Here is a 26,822-nt window from a genome sequence, read left to right on the forward strand (position 1 = left end):
CTTGAACCTCTGCAGATGTGTGGAGTCCCACTCTCAGCACTGTCAAGGAGAGCGTTCCAGGGTTTGACCCAGTGACTGTGAAGGAACAGCGATATAGTTCCTTATTAGGGTCATGTATGGCTCAGAGGGATAGTGTCCAGTGCTGGTGTTTGTGTGTCTCAGCTATCGTTGTGCTTCAAGGTAATAGAGGGTTCGAAATTTGTTGTCAGAATCATAGGATTCTACATTGTGGAAAGAGGCCATTCTGCCCATCGAGTCAGCATCGACCCTCCAAAGAGCATCTCACCCAGACCCAGCCCCCACCCTATCACCATATTTCCCAGGGTTAATCCACCTAGACTGCACAGTCATGGACACTATGGGCAATTTAGCTTGGCTAATCCACCTAACCTGCACATTTTTGGACAATGGGAGGAAATGGGGGTACCTGGAGGAAACCCACTGAGACATGAGGAGAATGTGCAAACTCCACACACAGTATTACCCAAGCTGGAATTGAACCCGGATCCCTAGCGTTGTGAGGAAGCAGTGCTAACCACTGAGCCAGCTTGTTAAAGGAGCCTGCAGATGGTGCATATAATACCACTGTGTGTTAGTGGTGGAGGGAGTGAATGTTTAAGTTGGTGAGTAGGATGCCGAGTGTGATCCTGAGCTCTGATGCAGAGTGATATGATGAGTGTATATGCTTTGAACTAATTGATTCACATTCCAGCTCCTACACATTGTGCTGAACTCAGGAACCACGGCTGATCAGGAATGAATGACTTGTCTAGCTGTATATGTTTGGGGCTCACTCGTATATAATTTTCTGATCTTACCTGTGGTGACCCAAGGTCACAGATTCAAGGCAGTGGTTAGATAATTGGTAAAAGAACCAAGAGGGAAGATGTGGAGAGTTTTATTTTATAGCACAGTGTGTGTTTAGAATATGGAGTGTACTGTCTTAGAGCATGGATTCAGCAGTAACTCCCAAAAGGAGAATGATGAAATGTGGGAAAATCTGCAGTGGTACATGGAAAGGACAAGAAATGAGGGCAAACTGGATAGCCCTTTCATAGAGATGTCCAAACTGGGCTGTTTCTGTGCAGTGCTCAGTCAGAGCAACCATCTTATTACAAAAGTTGCTGGAAAAGCTCAGCAGATCTGGCAGCATCTGTGGAGAGAAATCAGAGCTCATGTTTCGGGTCAAGTGGCCCTTCCTCAGAACTGGAACAGTCGCCGGACCCGACATGTTAACTCTAATTTCTGTCCACAGATGCTGCCGGATCTGCTGAGCTTTTCCACGCAATTTCTGTTTTTGTTTCTGATTTACAGCATCCACAGTTCTTTCAGTTTGTAATCTTCGTACAAGATGGTTTATGGTTAATTTTCTCTTGCAGGATGCTGGAAGATGACCTGAAACTCAGCAGTGATGAGGACGATGGTGAACAGGTAAGCTCAGCAACAACAACAACGTGAGTTGTTTAATGAAGGGAACAATCCCAAAATGCTGCATGATCAGTTAGAAATTTGGCAACGAGGCACATTAAAGGGATATTAGGACAGGGAGCCCAAAGCTTGGTTAAAGACTTAGGTTTTAAGGAGTGCCTTAAAGGAAGGCAGAGAGAGAGAGAGAGAGAGATATTTAGGGGCGGACTTCCAGTAGTGAGGGCGTAGGCAGCTAAATAGTTGCTGCTGGTTGAATGACTAAAATTGGAATCTTCCAGATGACAAAATGTAAAGAACACAGAAATGTCAAAGGTTTGAGCTGTGGAAGACTTCACAAACAACTCTTGTACCAGTCAGAGATAGTAGGAACTGCAGATGCTGGAGAATCTGAGATAACAAGGTGTGGAGCTGGAGGAACACAGCAGGCCAAGCAGCATCAGAGGAGCAGGAAGGCTGACATTTCTAAAGAAGGGTCCAGACCCGAAACGTCAGCTTTCCTGCTCCTCTGATGCTACCTGGCCTGCTGTGTTCATTCAGCTCCACACTGTGTTATCTTGTACCTGTCTTTTGATTTTAATCTTCTGTTTTGGTTTCTCAGTATGCCCTGAAGGGGGTGATACTTGAAATCAAAGTGAGCCCATGATTTGATATTGAACCATAGACAAATGCTGTTACTTTATTGACTTGTACTTTGATCTGGAAGATATTCCAGTGGCTTGGAGGAGCATCACAGATGATTGATAAACCAGCTCCATTTGCTTCATGCTGAACAGAGGAGAACTTCAGCCCACACCTGGACCCTTGGGCTTTGAGGGGACTAGGACTGATTTATGAATGAATGAACGTTCCTCTCCATTCAAAGTGATCCATAGAAATAGTGATAGCTTGTGTGTTAAAGTATGTACACACCTTACCCTGTTCCAAACCATGTGATCACCTGGGAAAGAAAAGTGGGACTTTTATTTGGTACAGTGGGTGGCATAGTGGTTCCTAGCATTGTACAGTAACCCAGAATCTCTGACTAATGTTTTGGGGACATGGGTTCAAATCCCATCATGGTAACTGGTGACATTTTCCCCCTTGACAGAGGGATCAATGACCAGGGGACATAGATTTAAGGTAAGGGCAGAAGGTTTAGAAGAAATAGAGACATAGAGATATACAGCATGGAAGCAGACCCTTTGATCCAACTCATCGATGCTGACCAGATATCCTGAATTAATTCAGTCCCACTTGCCAGCATTTGGCCCATATTTCTATAAACCTTTCCTGTTCATGTATCCATCCAGATGCCTTTTAAATGTCGTAATTGTACCAGCCTGCACCATCCCCTCTGGCAGTTAATTCCATACACACATCACCCTCTGTGTGAAAAACATGCCCCCCCAGGCCCCTTTTGAATCTTTCCCCTCTCAACTTAAACCTATGCCCTCCAGTTTTGGACTCCCCCACCCTGGGGAAAAGACCTTGACTAACCACGCCCCTCATGATTTTATAAACCTCTATCAGGTCACTCCTCAGCCTCTAACACTCCAGGGAAAATAGCCCCAGCCCATTCAGCTGCTCCCTATAGATCAAACCCTCCAACCCCAGCAGCATTCTTGTAAATCTTTTCTGAGCCTTTTCAAGTTTAGCAACGTCTTTCCTATAGCAGTGAGACCAGAATTGTATGCTGTATTGCAAAAGTGGCCTAAACTGTGAGAAAAGGTAGGAATTTGGAGCTCACTGCCTGTAAGAGGGGTAGAGGCAGAAATCCTCATCACATTTTAGAAGTAATTAGATTTATGTTTGTAATGCCAAGGCATATAAAGCTATGGGCCAAGTGCTGGAAAAGGGGATTAGAACTGGCATGGAAACGATGGGCTGAAGAACTCTTTGCTGTGTGCTGTAGATCTCTGTGACTGTATTTATATGGTATCTTTTACTGACACTAAATGTTCCAAACTGCTTTGTAGTGAATGAAATACTTCTGAGTTGACTGCTATAATGTAAAACGGTGAACGATAAATATGAAATCAAAACTAAAACAGTAAATGCTGGAAAAGCTCAGCAGGTCTGTCAGCACCCACAGAGAGGGAACCAGGGTTAGCATTTCGAGTCCAAAGTTACTACTTTGACCTGAAGAAGAGTCATGAAACCTCAATCTCTTACTTTCTCCATAGGCTAACCCTGCACAGTCTCCCCAGCACCTTCTTATCTCAGATCTCCAGCATCTGGATGATTTTGATTTTCTGAAATCACAGAGGCCAATTGGGAGAGAAACAGAAAAATCTATGCAAGTTCTCTTTGACCCTCTTAGGCTGTTAGAACCAACCCAGGCAAAAAATCTTGATTGTGCTTCAGCATCTCTGTACGATACAAGGTGATCAGTTTACCCAGCAGAATTTGAAGCTTGATGCAGCTCTAAGGATCAGGCTGTTTCTGGGGGTTCAGTCTTCTCTGGAAGTAGAACCACCTCCTGGCATCTAACTGAGACCTACCTAGTACAGTTTCAGTTTGAGTCCTCTCACCCTACCTACCCTATTCACACAGTAAAGTCACCATAGTCCTCCCAGACCAAAGGGCTGCTTTCTCATTAGAGAGAGCTGACTGGTGGTGGGTTCATCTGAGGGCCACCGCTCCTAAGGCAAGGAGAAAGTTTGAGAAGGAGAGTCCTTCATGGTAACTTCAATTGGTATGGGAATTGAACCCAGCACTGAGGATAACTCACTGCAGTGCAAACCATGATGGCTCAGTGGTTAGCACTGCTGCTTCACAGTGCCAGGTACAGATTCGATTCCAACCTTGAGTGACTGTCTGTGTGGAGTTCGCACATTCTCCCTGTGTCTGTGTGGGTTTCCTCCAGGTGCTCTGGTTTCCTCCCACAGTCCAAAGATGTGCAGGTTAGATGAATTGGCCGTGCTAGATTACCCATAGTGTCTAGGGATGTGCAGGCTAGGTGGATTAGCCATGGGAAATGCAGGGTTACAGGGATAGATAGGGTGGTTGGATCTGGGTCTAGGTGGGACGCTGTTTGGAGAGTCAGTGTGAACTTGATGGGCTGAATTACCTCTTTCTGCTCTGTAGGGATTCTATGATTCTATTGAGCAGGAAGTGTAACTCTAAAGCATGGTGTTAAGGGACACCATTCCCGCTTCATCCTGTTCTTTTCCTTTCTGTGATTCCTTGTGATGGTTACTGATTTTACAGAACCTTCCATTTTTAATTGGCAGTTGTTAAAACTCTTACAAAAATAAAGGCACTTAACTTTTCTTGTCATAAAATGAGGGAAAATGTCACCAAGGGTCCTAACAGTGTATAATTAAGAAGAGTGAAATGCAGAAGGTGTAGTCTGCTACCTGTGCACAGGCTGTAAACCTTGGCTGTATTGTACATGACATTTACAATGGCTACAGGAAACCTATTAAATACACATTCCTCTTTTATTTACTTGCGAGTTAGTGCAGAGCTTCAAATGATAGGAAATCAAAGGCTAAGGCCTGGAATCAATTTCCCTTTATTACTTAGAAGCTGTTATTGATGTTTGCTGCCTTAGAATGGCTGTTTTGCCACAAAGCTTTGTCCGGTGACCTTAATACAAATGAACACAAAAACACAACTGGCTCACTTTGCATCATTTTGAACAAGTGTTCAATATATACCAATCAAGTGCATATTTGAGGGTTGCACATATTTCACTTGCTGAGCTTCAGCAGTATGAGGATTTGCAAGGAGATACTCTACTGAAGGTACATGGGCGATAACTGTCAGCTTTGAAGATCTAAGGAGGAGATAAATCGATTTAATTACAGCCAGCATCTGTTCTTACAATTTACTGTAATTCACATGAAGCCTGCTATATTCCTCTAACTTTAATGAATGTGGCAACTGTATGAAAGCCTTAAGCATCCCCTTTCTAAACATATATTTGCAATGTCATTTGCCTAACAGTATAAAGCTCTGGGCACAGAACACACTAACATACAGACACAATGGAAATGGCATGTTGAGCTGATCTCCTAACTAGAAAATGATTGGACTTGACATCAACATAAAATTCATATGGGTGAAATATATTGGAGTGCTGTTCACCGTTTAATGACCTGTGTGACTTTTTGTCTTGCCCTGTGTATGTGAAGTTTGCAAGAGATGACTAAAACATTTGAGTTAGAAGTAAGAATTACAACCTAAACATTGTGGAGACTCTGCCTTGCCTTTGATTGATTTGATCTAATGCCACATACGCTGATAATCTTTTGGGTTCCCCTCCCACAAGAACCAGCACGTTTCAGAGTTCATGTTCCAACGTCGTTAGTTTTCTGCCAATAATGACTCATGTCTCAATGAGTTGCCAGGGTATTCCTGTGTTCAACATGCCTGACAGTAAAGAAACAGAAATTGCTGGAAAATCTCAGCAGGTCTGACAGCATCTGAAAGAACTCCACAGAGGCTGGTATCCCATCACAAGTCACCTTTTGTTAACACATGGAGAGTGCTTGACACTGCTCCAGCTCTCAGAGTGAAGAGAACCTCTCATTCCTGTTTTTATGCAGTCGCGTTTATTTTCAGCAAAACCCATGTGTGTGTGTGTTGGTGCAAGATACAGTGAAAAACACGAGTTTGTGTCGACAACTTTATTAATATTCCACCACCAAGAAAATCACCCATGTGACCAAGGAGCCTGTGACAAGCAGACACCCCTGTTTATATCTGTCAGCCAGGGCTCCCTGATTGGACCTCAATCAGGAAACTCATTCTATGAGATCCGCCTGGCTGACTTTGTTACATTCACTCCAGCATCTGTTGGAAGAATTCATAGTTAATGTTTCAGGTCCACTGACCCTTCTTCAGAACTCAGCAAAAAAAAAAGAACTTGCATTCTCTCTGTCTCACACACACCACACACACGGGCACGCACACACACACACACAAACATACACTCATACACACGCACGCACGCACACACACACAGACACACACACACATACACACGCATGTGCGCGCGCACACACAGATACACACACACAGACACACTTACATACACATTCACACACAGATACACACACACAGACACACACACACAGACACACACATACACAAGGAATAGGCTGGGACTATTTTCCCTGGAGTGTCGGAGGCTGGGGGGTGACCTTATAGAGGTTTATAAAATCATGGGGGACATGGATACGGTAAATAACCAAGGTCTTTCCCCTGGGGTAGGAGAGTCCAAAACTAGAGGGCATAGGTTTAAGATGAGAGGGGAAAGATTTAAAAGGCCCCTAAGGGCAACTTTTTCACGTAGAGGGTGGAGCATGTATGGAATGACCTGCGAGAGGAAGTGGTGGAGGCTGGTACAATTACATCATTTAAAAGGCCTCTGGATGGACATATGAACGGGAAGGGTTTAGAAGGATCTGGGCCAAATGCTGGCAAATCGGACTAGATTAATTTAGGATATCTGGTTGGCGTGGACATGTTGGACTGAAGGGTCTGTTTCCATGCTGTACAACTGTATGACTCCATCTCTCTTATGCGCACAACACAAACACACACACGCACATACACTCTCTGACTGTCTTACACACAATCTCTCACACTGTCTGACACACGCACGCACACACTCTCTCTCTCACACACACGCACACACACACACCCTCTCTGACTCTCACACACAATCTCACACACTCTCTGGCACACACATACACACTCTGTCTCTCTCACACACACGCACACACACACACACACACACACACACACACAGACTGTCACCCACAATCTCTCACAATCTCTGACACACACGCTCTCTCACACACACACACACACACACACTCTCTCTCTGACACATGCACGCACACACTCTCTCTCTCGCGCACACACACACACTCTCTGACTCTCACCCACAATCTCACACACTCTCTGACTCATACACGCACATGCACACACACACACGCACACAACAAATACTCTCACATACAAACTCTCACTCCTCCGCTCTGTCTCTCACTTACGTGCACACAGTGTGCATGTAAATCACCAGGTAATTATGTTGATTCAGGAACAAATGTTGACCTAAACACAGCGTCTTTTATCTCCACCTGAGAGGGTAAGCAGGGTTAGAATGTAGCATTTCACCTGAAAGACAGACCCTCAGACAGTGCAGCCATCCATCCATCAATCCTGACTTAAAGTGTCAGCCTTGGTTTTCGCAACTGAGTCTCAGGATTGAACCAGCAACATTTTGAGTCGAAGCAAGTTATAAACCTTGACCATGGAACCTGACATTTAGCAATGATATGAATCTGTACAGTATCCACACAAAGTGATAAAAATGGCCATGTTGTCCCTGAGTTACCAGTTCCAGTGTTTCAAATGTGTCATTCTCGTCCCCTCATTAGAGGTGAGTCCTCACCATCATTCTAATGGATATCCTTGTATCTATCCACACTGGTTACCTGTTGATAGATCTGACAGTGTCATCTCAGATACATGACAAGATAATTTGAAAGTGAAAATATCTATGAAGCTGAGAAGACACATACATCTAGGGCAGTAACTTGCCACAAGCCATCAACACGGTGACACTTTAACACATACTGGCCCAATAATTAACCCAAACTGGGTACCACACATCGTCACAGTTTCACCAGAATGGTGCTGATGCAAAAAGCAATAGATTGTGAAGCTGACTTGAATAGACCAAACTGTTACTTGCTCGAGAAAGTTAAAGGTGATAAGTTAGTTTATTAAGATAGTTAAATCAATAGTTGGGCAGTACGGAAAACTATTTCCTTTTGTCAGATCAAGGGGCCAACTGTTTAAAAGTAGTACTGAGCGATTCAGAATACACCTTACACAAAGGTGATTGGAAATCTAAAGTGAACACAGAAAGTGCTGTTGTGAATATTGGACTTGGCGTTAACTTATTTTCTCTGTCCACAGATGCTGACAATCTGCTGAGTTTCTCCAGCATTCTCTGTGTTTGTTTCAGATTTCCAGCATCAGCAGTATTCGTTTTGTTTGGAAATCTGGAACTCTGTCGCCACAAAGTTGTTAATTCTCGGTGTGAAACAAAACTGTCAAAACTGAGATTGGTAGCTTTTTTTTTTGGTCGGGCAATGGTATTGAGGAGGGCAGAACCAATGTCCATCAACTGTGGCCTAGTTGGATGGTGGAATCATGTGGCAAAGTGATGATGAGATAATGATGGTTCTGTAAATGTGGTCGTAATGTGTCGAAACGAATTGATAATTAATTAGCCTGTAAACCTTTCCAGTGGTAGGCACTGAGAGCGTGAGAGATTCCTCGATTTAGATTTTAGATTTTGTCACGTGTACTCGCGTACAGAAGTACCGAAAGGTTATAATGTCGTCACACAAGACACCATCTTAGGTACCGAGGTACAAAAATCTTAGGTACAAAGTAGTAAGAGAAGCAGTTACAAAGTTAAGCAACACTTTATAGAACAATAATTTTACAAAAAACAGTGATGCATGGATAGAAAGAACATAGAGATGGTCAATGCTCCAATCAATAGTTCAAGACTGCAACATACATGTAAAAAGTGCAATGTTACCAGAGCAACACAGACTTCTGAGTGAACTGTAAGATGCACTACTACAGGTTTCACAGGTTGTACATGTTTTCCCTATGGAAACGTATTTCTTAACCCTTCAGTGCATTGGGCCTGGTAAAACCTTAAGTTGCTTCACCAAAGGCAGTACCCCGAACTCAGTGTTCCATGAAGACACAGAGTATAACTTAGCCAAGTTACAATGGGACATTTTGGAAAAAGCATGTTAAGAAAAAAATGTTCTTAAATTTTCTTTGTTCTCATGTGTTTTAATTAGAGCCAGCTGTCATTTCCTTGTGTCTCTGTGTTAGCAACACAGAAACTCGCTAAGTCTGATCATCAGCAATTGAAAAAAACTTAATAAAAACTTAATAAAAACCGAAAGAACTGCAGATGCTGTAAATCAGGAACAAAAACAGAAGTTGCTGGAAAAGCTCAGCAGGTCTGGCAGCATCTGTGAAGAAAACAGTCCGAGTTAATGTTTCAGGTCCAGTGACCCTTCCTCAGAACCCCGAAACGTTAGCTCTGATTTTTTTCTTCACAGATGCTACCAGACCTGTTGAGGGCCTTTCCAGCAACTTCTGTTTTTGTTCCTTGTTTGTGATTGAAAAAAACTTCTTCTGTCCTGACCACTCCCCCCACCACCCCTCAACCCCCCCCCCTTTTCCAGCTTGAGTAACATTTGCTTCTCAGTTCCTTTCTTTTACCCCAGACGTGCACGTTGGAAACTCAACATAAGAGTAGCTTCTAGGGGGCTGAATTATTTGGTCCCAATCCCAATACAGGGTGGAATTCTTGATTGAGAACCCAGATATGACCCGCTGGAAGGCACGTCCAATTAAAATGTATGGGCAAATTACATAGCTGCTAGAAATTGGTGACTGCAAGAGCATTTCAAGTTGAAGGTGCCCTCTTTTTTGTATTCTTGCATGGGATATGGGTGACGTTGGATGAAGGGTTTATCATATGAGGAGTGGTTGAGGACTCTGGGTTTGTACACGATGGAGTTTAAAACAATGATGGGGGATCTGATTGAAACATACAGGATACTGAGTGGCCTGGATAGAGTGGACATAGAGAAGAACATCTGTTTCCACTTGTGGGAGAGACTGTAACCTGAGGACACAGCCTCAGAGTGAAGGGACGACCCTCTAGTACAGAGATGAGGAGAGGGTGATGAGAGATGATGAGAGATCAGCCAGAGGGTGGTGAATCTGTGGAACTCATTACCACAGAGGGCTGTGAAGGCCAAAAAGACATAGATGGATACATTCGTGATTTGTAAGGGGCTGAAGGGTTACAGGGAGAAAGCAGGAGAATGGGATTGAGAAGCATATCAGACATGGTCGATTGGCAAGGCAGGCTCATTGGGTCGAAGGGTCTAATTCTGCTCCTATATCTTACGGTCTAATTGAAGTGTTTACTGCCCTTGAATTGATTGATTCTCCAGTCCATTTCAAAGGGCAGTTAAGAGTCAAACTGGACTGATCTAGAGTCACATGTGGGCAAACTGGCTAAGGACAGCAGATTTCCTTCCTAAGATGTGTCAATGAAACACCTGGGTTTTTATGACAAGCAGCATTAATGACTTGGTTGCCATGAGACCTGCATTTTAATTCCAGATTTTTATTGGATTCATATTTCATTACCTACCACGGTAGGATTCAAACCCATGACCATCAAACATTACCCTGGAGCTTGGAATTACAAAGGTAGTTGACATTATTGCTGTACTGTTGAAAATGGGAGGGAGAGCCTTTCTCCATCCTGTGGCTGATGCTGTGGCCCTTTCTGCCCATCTGGTCCAGACTGGGCTACCTTGCAGGACATGTACCTCTAAAGCCTCCCCACATCTGCCCTGCTTTTGTACTATTTACAGTCAAGGGACCAGAATGCAATCTGGAAGATGCAGACAGTACATGAAGAATTCTCTCAGTTAACACTTTAATTAGGGTTGGTTGGCTATCTGTCACAGATGGTCAAGTAGCCATCAACACCCACGCACCTTCTGCAGTAATCACTTCCCCAACATATTCAGAGGAAGAACATGCTGGCAGCCTGCCCATGCTAGCAAGTAGCAATTGTCAGCCCACCCAATTCTGCAGTGAATACTCTGTGAGTCTTGTCTTTATGTAAATTTGAGTTCATTCTGCAATGTTTGCACTGTTGATTCTCAACATCACACTGTCAATGAACTGTGTTTCTTTCTGTTTGAATCAGTCTGTGTGTTTACACTTTGCAGATATACTTTTATTATAGATTCATTGTGAAAGGTGAATGACTTCTTTAGAGGAGGACCACAGGAATTGTGAGATGTAACATGAACCTTTTTGCATGCTGCCATCTTCGTAACTAATGTTGTAATGATGTTGTAATGTTGTAGTAATTGTTGACTAATCCTAGCAAGGAATCTGTACCAACAACATCTTATATTTATACAGCCACTTCACTGTATTAGAACATCCAGAGGTACTTAACAAAGGTGTTATTTTGCAATGTTATTTTGCCTTACTTCGGTTGTGGGTAAAGTGTTGGAAAGAATTATAAGAGATAGGATTATAATCATCTAGAAAGGAATAATTTGATTAGGGATAGTCAACACGGTTTTGTGAAGGGTAGCTCGTGCCTCATAAACCTTATTGAGTTCTTTGAGAAGGTGACCAAACAGGTGGATGAGGGTAAAGCGGTTGATGTGGTGTATATGGATTTCAGTAAAATGTTTGATAAGGTTCCCCATGGTAGGCTGTTGCAGAAAATACGGAGGCATGGGATTGAGGGTGATTTAGCGGTTTGGATCAGAAATTGGCTAGCTGTAAGAAGACAGAGGGTGGTGGTTGATGGGAAATGTTCATCCTGGAGTTCAGTTACTAGTGGTGTACCTCAAGGATCTGTTTTGGGGCCACTGCTGTTTGTCATTTTTATAAATGACCTGGATGAGGGCGTAGAAGGATGGGTTAGTAAATTTGCGGATGACACCAAAGTCGGTGGAGTTGTGGATAGTGCGGAAGGATGTTGCAGGTTACAGAGGGACATAGATAAGCTGCAGAGCTGGGCTGAGAGGTGGCAAACGGAGTTTAATGCGGAAAAGTGTGAGGTGATTCACTTTGGAAGGAGTAATAGGAATACAGAGTACTGGGCTAATGGTAAGATTCTTGGTAGTGTGGATGAGCAGAAAGATCTCGGTGTCCATGTGCATAGATCACTGAAAGTTGCCACGCAGGTTGATAGGGTTGTTAAGAAGGCGTACAGTATGTTAGGTTTTATTGGTAGAGGGATTGAGTTTCAGAGCCATGAGGTCATGTTGCAGCTGTACAAAACTCTGGTGCGGCCGCACTTGGAGTATTGCGTACAGTTCTGGTCACCGCATTATAGGAAGGATGTGGAAGCATTGGAAAGGGTGCAGAGGAGATTTACCAGGATGTTGCCTGGTATGGATGGAAGCTCTTATGAGGAAAGGCTGAGGGTCTTGAGGCTGTTTTCGTTAGAGAGAAGAAGGTTAAGAGGTGACTTGATAGAGACATACAAGATGATCAGAGGATTAGATAGGGTGGACAGTGGGAGCCTTTTTCCTCGGATGGTGATGGCTAGCACGAGGGGACATAGCTTTAAATTGAGGGGTGATAGATATAGGACAGATGTCAGAGGTAGGTTCTTTACACAGAGAGTAGTAAGGGCGTGGAATGCCCTGCCTGCAAAAATAGTTGACTCGCCAACTTTAAGGGCATTTAAATGGTCATTGGATAAACATATGGATGATAATGGAATAGTTTAGGTTAGATGGGCTTCAGATTGGTTTCACAGGTCGGCGCAACATCGAGGGCCGAAGGGCCTGTACTGCGCTGTTATGTTCTATGTTCTATGTTCATTTGATGCCAAACTGCATGAAACATTATTAGCACACATAGTCTTATATTTGATCCAAAAGGCAAGTTTTGAAGATTCAAATAAAAACAAAATTCTTCAGATGCAGGAAATGTAAAGCAAACACAGAAATTACTAGAGAAACTCAGCAGATCTAGTAGCATCTGCAGAGAGAGTTCTCAATGTTTGTTTACATTCTGAAGATTGCTTTAAAAGTAGAAAGAGGCAGAGAGGTTTACGGAGGGAATTTCAGAGTGTAGAACCAAGGCAGCTATCCTCTGCTTTCAGGATATCATAAGTACTTAAATATGTGGGAAAACAATGGCCTCGTGATATTACTACTGGACTGTTAATCCAGAGACTCAGGTAATCCTTCAAATCCTGCCACGGTAGATATTGGAATTTGATGTCATAAAAAGAATCTGGAATTAAGAGTCTAGTGATGATCATGTATCCACGCTGGTTGTTGGAAAAACCCATTTGGTTCACTCATGTCCTTTAGGGAAGGAAACTGCTATCCTTACCTGGTCTGGTTACACGTGACTCCAGACCCACAGCTATGTAGGTGACTCTTAATTGCCTTCTGGTCAATTAGGGTTGGGCAATAAATGCTGGTCTAGCTAGCAATGCCCTCATCCTGTGAATGAATAAAAAAATCGCTCAAATTACATCATTAAGGTATGATCTTGCAACTTGTAAATAAAGCAATATTTTGTTTAAAATGTGAGAAATGTTCTAATTTAACAAAAAAGAAACAAAGAATTGTGAATGCTAGAAATCAGAAACAAAATCACAAATTGTTAGACAATCTCAGCAGTTCCGACAGCATCTGTGGAGAGAAAGCAGAGTTGCCATTTTGGGTTCATTTCTCAAGAAGGGTTGCTGGCTGCAAAACATTAAAGCCTTCAAAGTCACTGTATCTCTCCCCATCCTCACAATCCCTTGTACAATTTCCCTCAACCACTGGTGGCTCAGTGCCCACTTCAGTCTGCCTTTGCTTATTGAAATAGTGGTGATATTATCCAGTCCAGAGCAGAAAGCGGTTTTGGATCCTACAAGAGCAGTTTGCAAATCATTGAGAAATAAAATCTGAAAATGAAGATGGTGGTAGAGGTGACAATGAAGCTGCGTTAAATCAATGTATGAACCCAGCTTTTACACTTGGTAATCTGTCATCCTTGGCTGGTATATGCCTCCAGTCCCACCCAAAATGTCTTTGACGCCAATCTGTCCTCTGTTGTCTAGCAAGCCACTCGATAATGGGCAGTGCATCTTGATTATTGCCTCATCCAAAGAATCTACATTTTTTTCAATATTGTGCCTTGCCAAAGTAAGGTGCCGATTCCCTGTGAGTAGAATAGGGGGCAGAATATGCCACAAGCTTCAAAAGGTTGAAATACTGCCAACCAAAGTGCTCACATGCTCATTCCTCGCTGGTAAATCAGAACATTTGTGGCAATCTGCTATTAGTGACTGCATTGAGAGTGGGATGGAGTGTAAAGCTGTATGTCTGTTCAAACTAACACATCAATGACAAGTGGGCAAAAGGGAAGATTCAGATGGGAAAGGAGTCAATTGCTACCAGTAAATTGTTCAATACAGCAAACAAATTAAGAGACTAATGTACTTGATTAATTAAATATTGATTGGATGCAATGTCGCTGTCATGCTCTATATCCTCATTGCTATTTGAGAGTTGCTGTTAATCAATAAAATGCCTAAGCAGAAAGTGTCACAACCTTCCGTGCATGGCTCTGGATCAAGTTGCTTTCACTCAGTGAGTTCAGGTAGAAAGTCCATCACATGAGCTCTCAGTTCCGCAAAAGACAAGAGACTGTTTTCTTCCTTTTCAACATAAAATATCAAAATGGTGTTAAACAGCCCCTAATGGGATACTGTAACAAAAGTACAAGCTGATGGTTAGTGGAAACTTACTAAATCCAAACAGCATTATCCAGGCTAATGATGCAGCCTAGCCCCTGCGGTACTCACCAGTCTCTAAAAGTATCCAGCATACTGTGAACACTGTATACTTCCTCTGTATGGACTCCTGCGTATGTATGTAACCAGGAAAGAAGGGTAGACAGTCAGGTACAATGACCCCTTCCACGGCCCACTGCCTGGACCTGGAAATGGCCACTTTGGCCAGGCAAAGTCAGGATAGTGCGAGGCTTGGAGGGGAACTTTTAGCTGGTTTGTCCATACTCTCGGATAGTGGTTGTGGGTTTGGAAGGTGCTATCTAAGGAGCCTTGACGAATTGGTTCAGTAGCTGGTAGACACTGCTGCTGTTGTGCATTGCTCATGAGGGAGTGAATGTTGAAGGTGAGTAATGTGACGATCAAGTAGGCTGCTTTATCCTGGATGGTGTTCAGCTTCTTGAGTGTTGTTGGAGCTGCACCATCCAGGAAAGTAGGGAGTATTCCATCACACTCCTGACTTCTGCCTTGTGGACAGGCTTTAGAGAGGCAGGAGTTAGTTTCCTCACTATCCTCTGACATGCTCATGTAGGTACAGTATTTGTATGGCTGGTCCAGTTTAGTTTCTGCTCAATGGCACCCTGCAGGACAGTGATAGCAGAGGAGTAGGTGATGACAATGTCATTGAACGTCAAGGGTGAATGATTTGATTGTCTCTTAATGACAGTGGTCATTGGCTGGCATTTGTGTGCCACAAATGTTATATGTCATTTACCAGGCCAAGCCCAGCTATTGTCCAGGTTTTGCTGCATTTGGACGTGGACTACTTCAGTATCTGAAGAGTCATGAAAGGAGCTGAACATTGTGCAACCATTGGCGAACATCCCCATTTCAAACCTTTTAGTTAGAGGAAAGTAATTGATGAAGCAGTTGAAAATATGACACTACCCTTGTGAACCCTTGCACCGATGTCCTGGAGGTGAGATGACTGACCTTCATAAACCACAACCATCCTCCTTTAAGCATGGCACCTGCCAGCGGAGAGTTTTCCACCGGTTCTCATTGATTCCTGATTTCCTTGGGCAATTTGACGCCACACTTAGTCAAATGAAGCTTTGATATCAAGGGCAGTCACTCTCACCTCACCACTGGAATTTAACTTTCATGTTCGGACCCAGGTGGTAATGCAGTCAGGCCCTGGTGGAATCCAAACTAATCATCAGTGAGTAGGCAATTGTTGAGTCAGTGCTGCTTGAGAGCACTGTCAATGACACCTTCCATCACTTTGTTAATGATTGAGAGTACACTGATGTTGTGGCAATTGACCAGATTGGATTTATCCAGTGTTTTGTGGGCAGGACATGCCTGAGCAATTTTCCATGTTGCTGGATTGATGCCAGTGTTGTAACTGTACTGGAACAACTTTGGCTATGGGCATGACAAGTTCTGGAGTTTGCTTTTATAGGGTCTCCTAAAGGAAGGAAGTCGGGGTGGGGCAGGCTGAGAGATTTAGGCACCACCAGCGAAGACGGATGTTCATATGGCCAGAATTAGAAGAGCACAGATACCACCTTCTGGGTTTGGGGGAGATTAGCAATAGTGAGGGACGGAGAGGCCTTGGAGGCATTTGTACAAAACTCAAGCTCGGCCAGAACAGCACTTGGATAATTCAATCTCGAGTTGAGAAACGGGTGGGATGAGGCTTTCAGCAGGAGATGGTCATACGACCATGGATGAGCTAAAGGAGAGGCAGAGGTAGGCTACCCTTGTGTTGGAGAGAATCGACAATGGGGGTTTCTCTAAGCTGTGCACACATATGGCTGTGCAGCAACTGGGAGATCACCGTACAGGCTAATTGACCCCTTTATGATGGGATGTAGCCGTGCAGGAGGGATTTAAAACTACAGAACGTCAAATTCAATAGACTGCTTGTAACAAAGACACACTGAGGGAATATTAATAACAAGACTGCAAGCAGTTTGGCCCAGCATCAGGCAGTGGGCAAGGAATGCAAAATGCAGTCGACAACCAGGGAATGGAATTCAGATGGTGACCAAAAACAATGACTTCAGTCCTGGATGTTGGATGGAAAGAAATTCGAGAGATATGACGATTGTGCAGGAAAATAGTGTTGCAGCAGAAGATCAATTGTGATCTCTTTGAATGGCAGAGTGGATCTAAAGGGCTGAATGGCCTCCTGGACCTTTTTTTCGTGTAGCTATTTTTCTTAAGAAACTTATTCTCATCAATGACTGGGCGTTGGGGAAGTGCCATAATTCCTGTAGTAGGGAAATCAAGTGGGGTCGTGTTGCAGCGTGGTGTCAGATGGTGTTGCCAAAGGCCACAAGCAGATAGGAAATGTGTCTTTAGAACCTTAGTTTCTGAAAAGTTTAACAGCTGTAGAACTCAGATTGACTTTGTCTCCCATTAATTTTGTGTCTTACCCATTGAGCGACAATATTTCCCAATCTTAAAACTGAAAAGAAAGCATCAAACCAAAAGTCTCCGTATTACAGCAGATTGGCAGCGATGGTGAATAGTTGAATGCATTTAGCAGAGATAAACTCTATAGTACTCTGCCTGTTTCAAGTATTTGATGGAGACTGTGCACTGGAGAACACATTTACCATGTGGTGTAATTTGTTGCCGCTTTTCACCTGCAACCCCACTCAATATCAGCCAATATTTCAAGGTATTAACTCCCTACTGTTTCCCATTGCTAGTTTCCTCATCTTTATTCTCGCACAGAATAGCTGCTCTTCAACAATCACATGAATATAAATGGAAAAGAAAAGTCAACTGATCAAAGCCATGTACTCTTTACACAGCTCATTATAGCATGAGCTACAAGGAGATCTTGATTGACTTTCGCACATTTTTTTTCATGATTTGCTCATCGTCACGGATTTAAGGAAAATACAATGATGAATAGATTTCAGCTCTGTAGCTTTTTAGGGTTGCAGAGTGCAGAATCATTGCCCAGGTTACAAAAAAAACCAACAGATAGCACAAAAGGTTTTGATGTGTGATAGATGAGATCATCTTGAGATACACGTGCACTTTGATTGAAGATTTGACTTGGGCTGTGGGATAATTGTGCAGATGATTGGAGAGGCTTTTTATTAACTGATGCGTTAGATTTAGCGATCAAAGTATAATCATTACAGTACAAACTAAGTGACGATTGAATAAAGGAGGTGGTTAAGCAACCTTGAGCTTCGTTTAGCAGAAGGATGTCCCTTGGTATTAGTCTTCCAAAAAATCCAAAATGTGACAGGTTAATTGTACTTAGGTAAACTACTGTCTAACATCTATCTAACCGTATGGCAGCTCCATGAAATAAATAGTGCTTTCTGAAATGCAGTAAGGATTTCAGGCTGTTAAAATGATTTGATAGACTACGTTTTTAGAAGCACTGTGCTGGCATGCCTCCTGGCTGTGTTGCTTAGCAACATTTTAATTCAAGAAGGATCAAAAAGACAAAATCCCTATGGAGTTGAAAACAGAAATAAGTCTGCAGTTGACAGATGATATGAGTTGTTATATAATATACTGTGAAGATCACTGAGTTCTTTCATGAATGATAAATGGACTGTACACAGATCAATGAGTTCTGCAATAAACTGGAACCACGGTCCATATCTGAGGCAGAACAGGTTGCGTAGGAGGGAAGGCAGTCGGAGATTTAGTCATTGAGACAATGTGTGTACCTTTTACTGTTATGAAGTGTGAGGGGAAACAACTGGCAATATTTGGCTATCTCTTCACTGTTTCCTTCTTTCAATAGGGATCTACCTAATAGTACCAAATGTAATCACCCAGTTGAGATCACCAACTTGTTAGAAATCAGCCTTTCCCTTTGATATGTTACCACAGCTGTCTCGGTGAGGGCATTGTTGTGAAATGATCATTCACCCATGAGTAGTGTGCCTTTGGAGCAGGGTCATGTCTAAAGTGGCACAAGCAAATGTGGCTTTCCTTAAGCAAATTCTGAAACAGCTCAAGAGTTTCCTGTTTAGATCAGGCTGCAATTTCATAGCTTCATTTGCTCTTGCAAATGAGCTTGTTTTAGTATTAATTTGTTTATTTTCGATTTAAAAAAAAAACAAACTGGACCAGTATCAGGTGCATAGCCCAAAAATTAGAGTGGGAAATTGGTTGGATTATTTAATCTCACTCTCGGATTAACCTGCACTTTGATGACAAATTGCTCAAAGTGAAAGCTGATATCATTGCAGCCGAGGCAGTTGGACACTTGGAACCTTAGCGAAGGTCAGGACCAGCAGTTTATCTCCTTAATCAATGAACAGAAGGATGGACAAAGAAAGAGAGATATCAACAGAAGGCGACCGGAGTGAATTAAAGACAAACTAGAGCGAAAAGAGAAATGAAAAGGACAGGGAAAGAAAGAGACTGCATTATCAGAGAGAAAAGACAGAATTACAAAATGAGGGGAAAAAATTAGAAATGAACTAAAAATGTCTCAGATCAACTTACACCCTCTTGAAATGAAACTCCAGTTTCAACACAATGTTGAGTGTTAGGTCAGAATCATAAATCGCACAATTAACAGATCTCTTCAGACTTGAAGTCTGAGCCTTAATTGGATGAACAGAGAAAATCCAGCAATGTTTTGATGAATTTGAATGGAAAGACTTGAGGTGAAGCTATTCTTTATTTGGTTTTTGACGAGGTTGATAGCAAAACAGCACAAATCATCAGGCAATGTGTAGAGAATTGAAACCTGTGCAGCATCTGTCCCTCATGTCCAATTACTGGGATTTTAATGAAGTAATATTGACGAGCATGTTGAATGCCGAGCTACTCTTCCAGCAATTTCTGAGTCATTAAGGTTTGTGATCTTGTGATGTGTTGTGATTCTTAAAGGATCAAGCCACACTTTAAATCCAAGTTGACTGTGTACATACAATCTGTGGCAAATGCAGCTAAACAAAACATAGGGCGACTTGTTCATTAGGACTGAACATACGTACCTGATTGCCAATTGAAATGGAGAAGTCATTCTTAATTAAAATTACAATTACACATTCTGATCTAATATTTCAAATTGATCAATTGGTTCCTTTTACATTTGCATAACTGGTCACCAATGGAGGATCATAGCTATAAAATAGTTTTAGACGTTGCTAAAAAAAATACTTTTCATCTTCCTCTCATCCGGTCTGGGAATCAACCAATCAGTACACTCTTCTTAGGTACGTTCTGGTGTTCTCTTTCGAAGCCAATCTTGCCTCTCTGTCCTAAGGGACTTGACAGGGTAAATGCTGAGAGGATGTTACCCCTCACAGGAGAGTGAAAGACCAGGGAGCATAGTCTCAGAATAAAGGGCACCAATTTAAGACTGAGATGAGGAGTTTTTTTCTCTCTGAGGGTTGTGAGTCTTTGGAACTCCTTGCCACGACACTGAGATAGGTAGATTCTTGATCAATCGGGGAATCAAGGGTTATGGGGAAAGGGCTGGAAAGTGGATGTGAGTATTTTAGGATCAGTCATGATCCTATTGAATGGTGGAGAAGGCGCGAGGCCTACTTCTGTTCCTATTCCCTGTGCAAGACAAAAAGCTTTTGACATTATTGATTTTCCTTAGCAAAGCTGAGGTTCTTTAATGCTAAGCAATTCTTTATAGGATAGGCTTTAATAAATCAAATGCACAATTCAGGGGACTAGTGAGTGATAGGAATACGGAACCAGCTGCTGGAAGAACTAGTCCACGTTAGTAGTGGAGAACCATTTAAGGGTGAACTAGGTAAGAAACTGAAGAGCTGATACAATAAGGTGACAAGGTGTGAAAGAAGGTACATTTGGAACATTAAGCATTGGCTCTGACCAGTAAGGCTGACCAGTTTGACAAAAAGATATACTTTAAGTCCTTGAAAATTATTTGTCAATGGTAACAAGGCTTGAGCACTGAAAGTTAAACATTATGTACCCAGAGCTCCAGTGTTGCTGAAATTGGGATGATGAATGACTTCAGAAGGAAATTGGATGGGAACTTGAGGACAGTGAGAGTAGAGCAAGGTAATGGGACTGACTAGTCTGCTGTACAGAGAGCTAGCATTGACTCAATAGACTGAATGGTCTCCTTCTGCGTCCTAGTGACTAAATGACGCCATATCACAAAAAAGCATTTGGACATTAGTATGCAGCTGCCACTATTGTGAGCTCCATGTGCATTAAATTTTCCAGTGTTGGGACTGGGATTACATTCGGAAACTAACTTATGGATGTTTGGGAGATGCTGAGCCTGCAACATATTTGGTTCCACCTTAGTTTGTTTTTGTGGTCGTGTCAACTTTCAAGATACAATGGCTTAGAGAGTAAAGCTTCTGAATTCCAAATTCTCAGAGATGATAGAGGTGAAATCACAGTGAGGAGAATGGAGAGCAATAACAGTGAACAATTGAATGGAATTTAAAGAAAAGGAGCTGGACATTGACTTTAGGAAGCGGAGTGGAGGGCACGCCCCTGTCTGTATCAATGGTGCTGAGGTGGAGATGGTCAGGAGCTTCAAGTTGCTGAGAGTAAATATTACCAACAATCTGTCCTGGTCCATCCACGGCAGCAATACAGTCAAGAAAGCATGCTGACACCTCTACTTCCTCAGAAGGCTAAGGAAATTCGGCGACAAAAACTCTGACCAATTTTTATAGATGCACCATAAAAAAAAAACTATCCGGATGCATCTCAGTGTGGTTTGGCAACTGCTCTGCCCAAGATGTCAGGAAATTGGAGAGAGTTGTGAACTCTACCCAATCCATCACGCAAGCCAGCCTTCCTTCCGTTGACTTCATCAAAGCTTCCTGCTGCCTCAAGAAAACAGCCAACATAATCGCAGACCCCTCCCATCCTGGTTATACTCTCTCCCATCAGGCAGAAGATCCAAAAGCTTGAAAATATGTACCAAAAGTTTCAAGCATGTCAGGCTCAGGGAGCTTTGTCTCACCTCAAGTTGTTTTATTTTTCTTGTGGGCGGCATGGTGGCTCATTGGTTAGCATTGTTCCCTTACAGCGCCAGGGACGCAAGTTCAATTCCAGCCTTGGGCAACTGTGTGGAGTTTGTACATTCCCTCAGTGACTGTGGATTTCCTCTGGGTGCTCCAGTTTCCTCCCACAGTCCAAAGATGTGCAGGTTAGGTGGATTGGCCATGCTAAATTGCTCGTAGTGTCCAGGGATGTGCAGGCTACATGGATTAGCCAATGGAAACACGGATTTACAGGGATTGGTTGGAGGTAGTGGGTCTGGATTGGCTGCTGTTCGGATGGTTAATCTGGACTCAATGGATCAAATGTTTGCTTCACACTGTAGGGAATCTATGATTCTAAAAAGCAGCTTCTTCCCTGCAGTTATCAGACTTATAAGTGGACTTCTCAAATTTTAAGATTGATCTTTCTCTGCACCTTCTCTGTAGTGGAGACTGAAATGAGGTCAGCCAGGTGGACCTCATAGAATATGAGTTCCCTGATTGGGGCTGTTAATCTGGTCCGATCAGGGAGCCCTGGATGACAGATAAGAACAGGAGTGTCAAAGGTTCTGTTCACTCTGAGAGCTACCTCTGCGGGAGCTGGATCAGTGCCAAGGACTCTCCATGTGGAAATGAAGGGTGATGTGGTGACAGGACACCGGCCTCAATGGAGTTATTTCAGTAACACTATATTCTGCATTCTGTTCTATTACCCTAATGTTATTATGTAAGGTATGGCTTGTCTAGTTAGCTCGCAAAGCAATACTTTTCACTGTATCTCAGTATGTATGACAATAATAAATCAAATCAAATCGAACAAATCTCTTCAGTGGATGGCAGTGCAGGCTTTTTCCATGTGGATGTCACAGGGGAGAAATGGAGGTCAATTGAATAATCATACTGAAGTAGATCTCGTAATGCAATGGGTCTCTAAATCAGAATCTCTGAGTTTACTTGCCCCGTCCCCTCTCCCCCTTCCAGGGACTTGATGACCGAGAGAGGTATGTTCATAATGAGGCCAAACAGGTTGAGTGTCGACCTGCTAATCCTTACAACACCCTGCGATCTCAGGTGATAAGAGTCATGGTTCTTGGTTAGCCAGGTAATGGAAAAAATGTCGGAGCCGAGCGACCGAGAAAATATGGACAAGAGTAGGCCATTCCGCCCCTCAATGCCACCCTGCTATATAACGTGACCACAGCTGATGCTCCATGTTAACACTTCTACAATCACCAACCATGGCTTCAACATGTAACATGCAAGTCAAGGCACACATTGTCACAGCAACGCCCAGTATAATCACCCCAAAACCAAAATACGGCAAATTCTGAGAGAAGATCCTCATAATGTGCAGAACAAAGACAGACCTGAAACATTTACTCTGCTTCCTCGCCACTGACGCTGCCAGACCTGCTGAGTTGCTCTAGCAATTTCTGTTTTTGTGTATGATTTCCGCAGTTCTTTGTATTTTTTTCTCATTACGTGCGGGTTAAATTTGAATGATTGTCTTAAAATAGTCAAATGTGTAGAGCTGTTTTTAGCAAGTGTCACTGAAATAGTGGAAATATATATTTCTAGCAATTGACATCTCTGACTACCAACACCCCCACCATCACCACTTGCCAACCTTCCCTGCCAAACACTCTAATAAATATTTTTTCATGCCAAGGTGTCTCTTTCTAGCTGGCAGTCTGCAACCATGATATATCTCTTGAATCATGATTAATGAAGCATCTGAATATAATGCAGAGCTCCAAAATTAAAAAAAAACAGAAAGAAAGCACCAAATAATTATTTGCTACGATCATTGTAAAAACTGAATCTCAAAACGTTACGCCTAAATAGAAGGCAAGAAAGGACTTCAAGTTATGAACATAGAACAGTACAGCACAGTACAAGTCCTTCGGCCCACAAAGTTGTGCCGACCTGTTGTCCTACTCTAAGATCAAACTACCCTGCATACCCTACATTTTACTATCATCCATGTGCCTATCCAAGAGTTGCTTAAATGTCCCTAATGTTCTGACTCCACTACCACTGCCGGCAGCGCATTCCACGTACCCACCACCCTCCTATATTGTACATTATATGCCCTAAGGACATTACAAGATGCTTTTGAGCCAATACAGTACTTTTTGAAAGTATTGCGATTTCAGAAATACAGCAACTTGTACTCCACAAGATCTCTCAAACACCTCTGTAATGAGAGATAATTGTTGTCTTTTAGTGACATTACTTGAGGGATAAATATTGGACAGGCCTCCCCTCTTCTTCTTTGAAGGGATGCTATTGGATCTTATACACACACTACATCCCAGGACAGAGAGAAACAGGGCCTCCACTCAATATCTCAACCAAAAGACTGCTCTTCACATGGTACAGCACACCCTCTGTACTTGTGCTGCAGTGTGCACCTAGGTTTTGAACCCAAAACCCTTCTGCCACATTTGAAATCTGCATGTGCGCATTGGAGTTAGAATCTGTGCAATGATATTAGGAGGGATGTGATTGTACTGGAGAGGGTGTAGACGAGATTTACCAGGATATTACCTGGACTGAAGAGTTTTACTCATGAAGAGAGATTGGGAGACTGGGATGGTTTTCCTTGGAGCAGAAGAGACTAAAGGAGAGACATGATGGAGATGTGTATAATTATGAGGACATAGATAGGGTAGATGAGAAGAAAGTTTTCTCTTGATGGAGGGATCAATGACCAGGGAGCATAGATTTAAGGTAATGGGCAGAAGGTTTAGAAGAGATGTGAGAAAAAGGTTTTCCACCCAGAGGCAGGTGGGAATCTGGAACTCAATGCCTAAATGGGTGGTAGAGGCAAAAACCCCTCATGACATAGAAGAAGTATTTACATGTGTACTTATGATGCTAAAGGCTACAGGCCAAGTGCTGGAAAATGGGATTACAATAGTTAGGTGGTTGTATTTGACTGGCACAGGCTCACTGGGCCAAAGGGCCTTTTACTGCACTGTGGACCTCTATGATTATATTACAACTGAAATAATTATTCGGCACAGGCCTTTATCTGTCTTCTGTTGTCACGTGCACACATGCATGAAGTGGTAGTTCAGATCCCCTTAAAAATCTTCTGTGCTATCCAACTGATTCTGGGTTCCTCTTTCTGATTGAGTTCAGGATTCAACCAGTCCTATTAAATTTCCGTTGGCTTGATGCCACCTGTGCTAGATCCCTCCTTGGGGAGGCCAGTGGCCATTGCTACTGGTATTGTTTGATCCGGGAATACAGATCTGGGACAGTTTTGATGTCCCCCCTTGTTCACGGATGTGCAAAATGGGCAGCACAGTGCTCAGCACAGCTGGGTAACATACACGTGTGTCTCCCAAGGCATGGGTCAACAGGCACAGACATTTTCCCTTTGGCCTTTACAGGAAGAGGGCTAAGAACGGCTTCAGGCTCTCTTTGGACTGCCTTGAAAGCAGTGTGGCTGCTACATTTGAGATAAACTTAGCCTAAATCAAAAAGAGAAGTGGCTGGAGAAACTCAGCCGGTCTGCCAGCATCTGTAGAGAGAAAGAGTTAGCCAAGTTTGAAATGGTTCTCTGTCAGAACTCTGAAAAGTCATTGTTAAGAACATACACGTAGACACACAACAGTATAGCGTAGGAACAGGCCCTTCAGCCCTCCATGTCTGTGCTGACCATACTGCCATTCCAAACTAATCCCATCTGCCTGCAGATGGTCTGTATTCTACTATTCTGTGCCTGTTTGTATGTCTGTCTAAATGCCTCTGAAATATCACATAAGTGTCTGCTTCTACCACCTTCCCTGGCAGTGTCCTAGGCACCTACCGCACTCTGTAAAAGAAAAACTTCAGTCACACATCTCCTTTAAATCCTTGCCCTCCTAGCTGAAACCTGTTCCCCATAGTATTTGATATGTCCATCCCTGGGAAGAAGACGCAACTGTTCATCCTATCCACGTCCCTCATAATTGTATATACTTCTATCAGGCCGCCCCTCAGCCTCCCACACTCTAGCAAAACAATCCAAGTTTTGAAGAAGAGTCGTTTTAGACTCAAAACGTTTCTCTCTCCACGGATGCTGCCAGAGCTGCTGAGTTTCTCCAGCACTAGTTCTGAGGAAGGGTCACCGGACCCAAAACGTTAACTCTCTCCTTTTTTTCCTTCGCACATGCTGCCAGAGCAGCTGAGCTTTTCCAGCAACTTGTGTTTTTGTTCCCCAGCACTTCCTCATTTAATTTCCGATTTGCAGCATCCGCAGTATTTCGCTTTTGTTTAACCTTGCCCTGATGAATGACAGACTCGAAGGGCCTCATCGGCTAACTCCTGTTCCTGTGTTCCCAATCTGCAGTGCCCCTTTATAACAGTGAGGTATCAGTGGAAAAGGGAAGAAGGTTCTGATCTGTTAGGAGTGCTCTCAAGCAGATTCTAATGGTCGTACAAACAGTGCAAACTGATGCATCTTTGATTAAGTGACTGCCTACCGCTGTTCCAATCTTCCACTAACAAGATCGCCACAAAGCACCACATAAAACAATACCTCAGCATGAGTGACATGAGCCACAGAATACAGAGTCCGAGGCTATTACTGGAACTATAATTGGGTAATTTCTGTTCTTCAGTCCAAGATGTTTTAATTCCTTTCGGCTATTCTTGTCCTTCTTGTGAAGTGACTGTCGTGGTGTGTGAGATAATAGGAGAGCAGCTCCAAGTGGTCAACTTTATCACTAGCTAAATACTGCCCACTGTTTAATTATTACCGCCATGAGCAGTGCAGTAAACATTAAGCAGCAAGCAAGGTTCAGCACGAAATGAGCTCTTTGGAAGCACCGCACAAAACCTCGCCTGGTCATTCTACAGCAACGTAAAAACAGATTTATTGTCTCCCTAAATTCCAATAAATGTCCGCCCACAAAGCAGCCTACCCTTGTTTCTGTGGCTGTCACAATCATATTCGAATTCATCATTCTGACCGGAACACGTAGCACGATGAGGGATGAGAGATAGTAGGAACTGCAGATGCTGGAGAATCCGAGACAACAAGGTGCAGGGCTGGATGAACACAGCAGGCCAAGCAGCATCATAGGAGCAGA

At 43.0% G+C, this 26,822-nt stretch overlaps 1 protein-coding gene across 1 annotated transcript in view; it reads left to right on the forward strand.

Annotated features, from left to right (window-relative positions):
* The first annotated feature begins 1,380 nt into the window (after positions 1-1,380).
* LOC109925026 (AF4/FMR2 family member 2-like) overlaps positions 1,381-26,822 on the forward strand; it is a 138,465-nt gene continuing 113,023 nt past the window's right edge. The window contains exon 1 of the mRNA XM_048605261.1: positions 1,381-1,431. Coding sequence (XP_048461218.1) covers positions 1,381-1,431 — 51 coding nt within the window. The remainder of the gene's footprint in view (positions 1,432-26,822) is intronic.

Source organism: Rhincodon typus, chromosome 14, assembly GCF_021869965.1.
Source record: "Rhincodon typus isolate 14 chromosome 14, sRhiTyp1.1, whole genome shotgun sequence".
NCBI lineage: Eukaryota > Metazoa > Chordata > Chondrichthyes > Orectolobiformes > Rhincodontidae > Rhincodon > Rhincodon typus.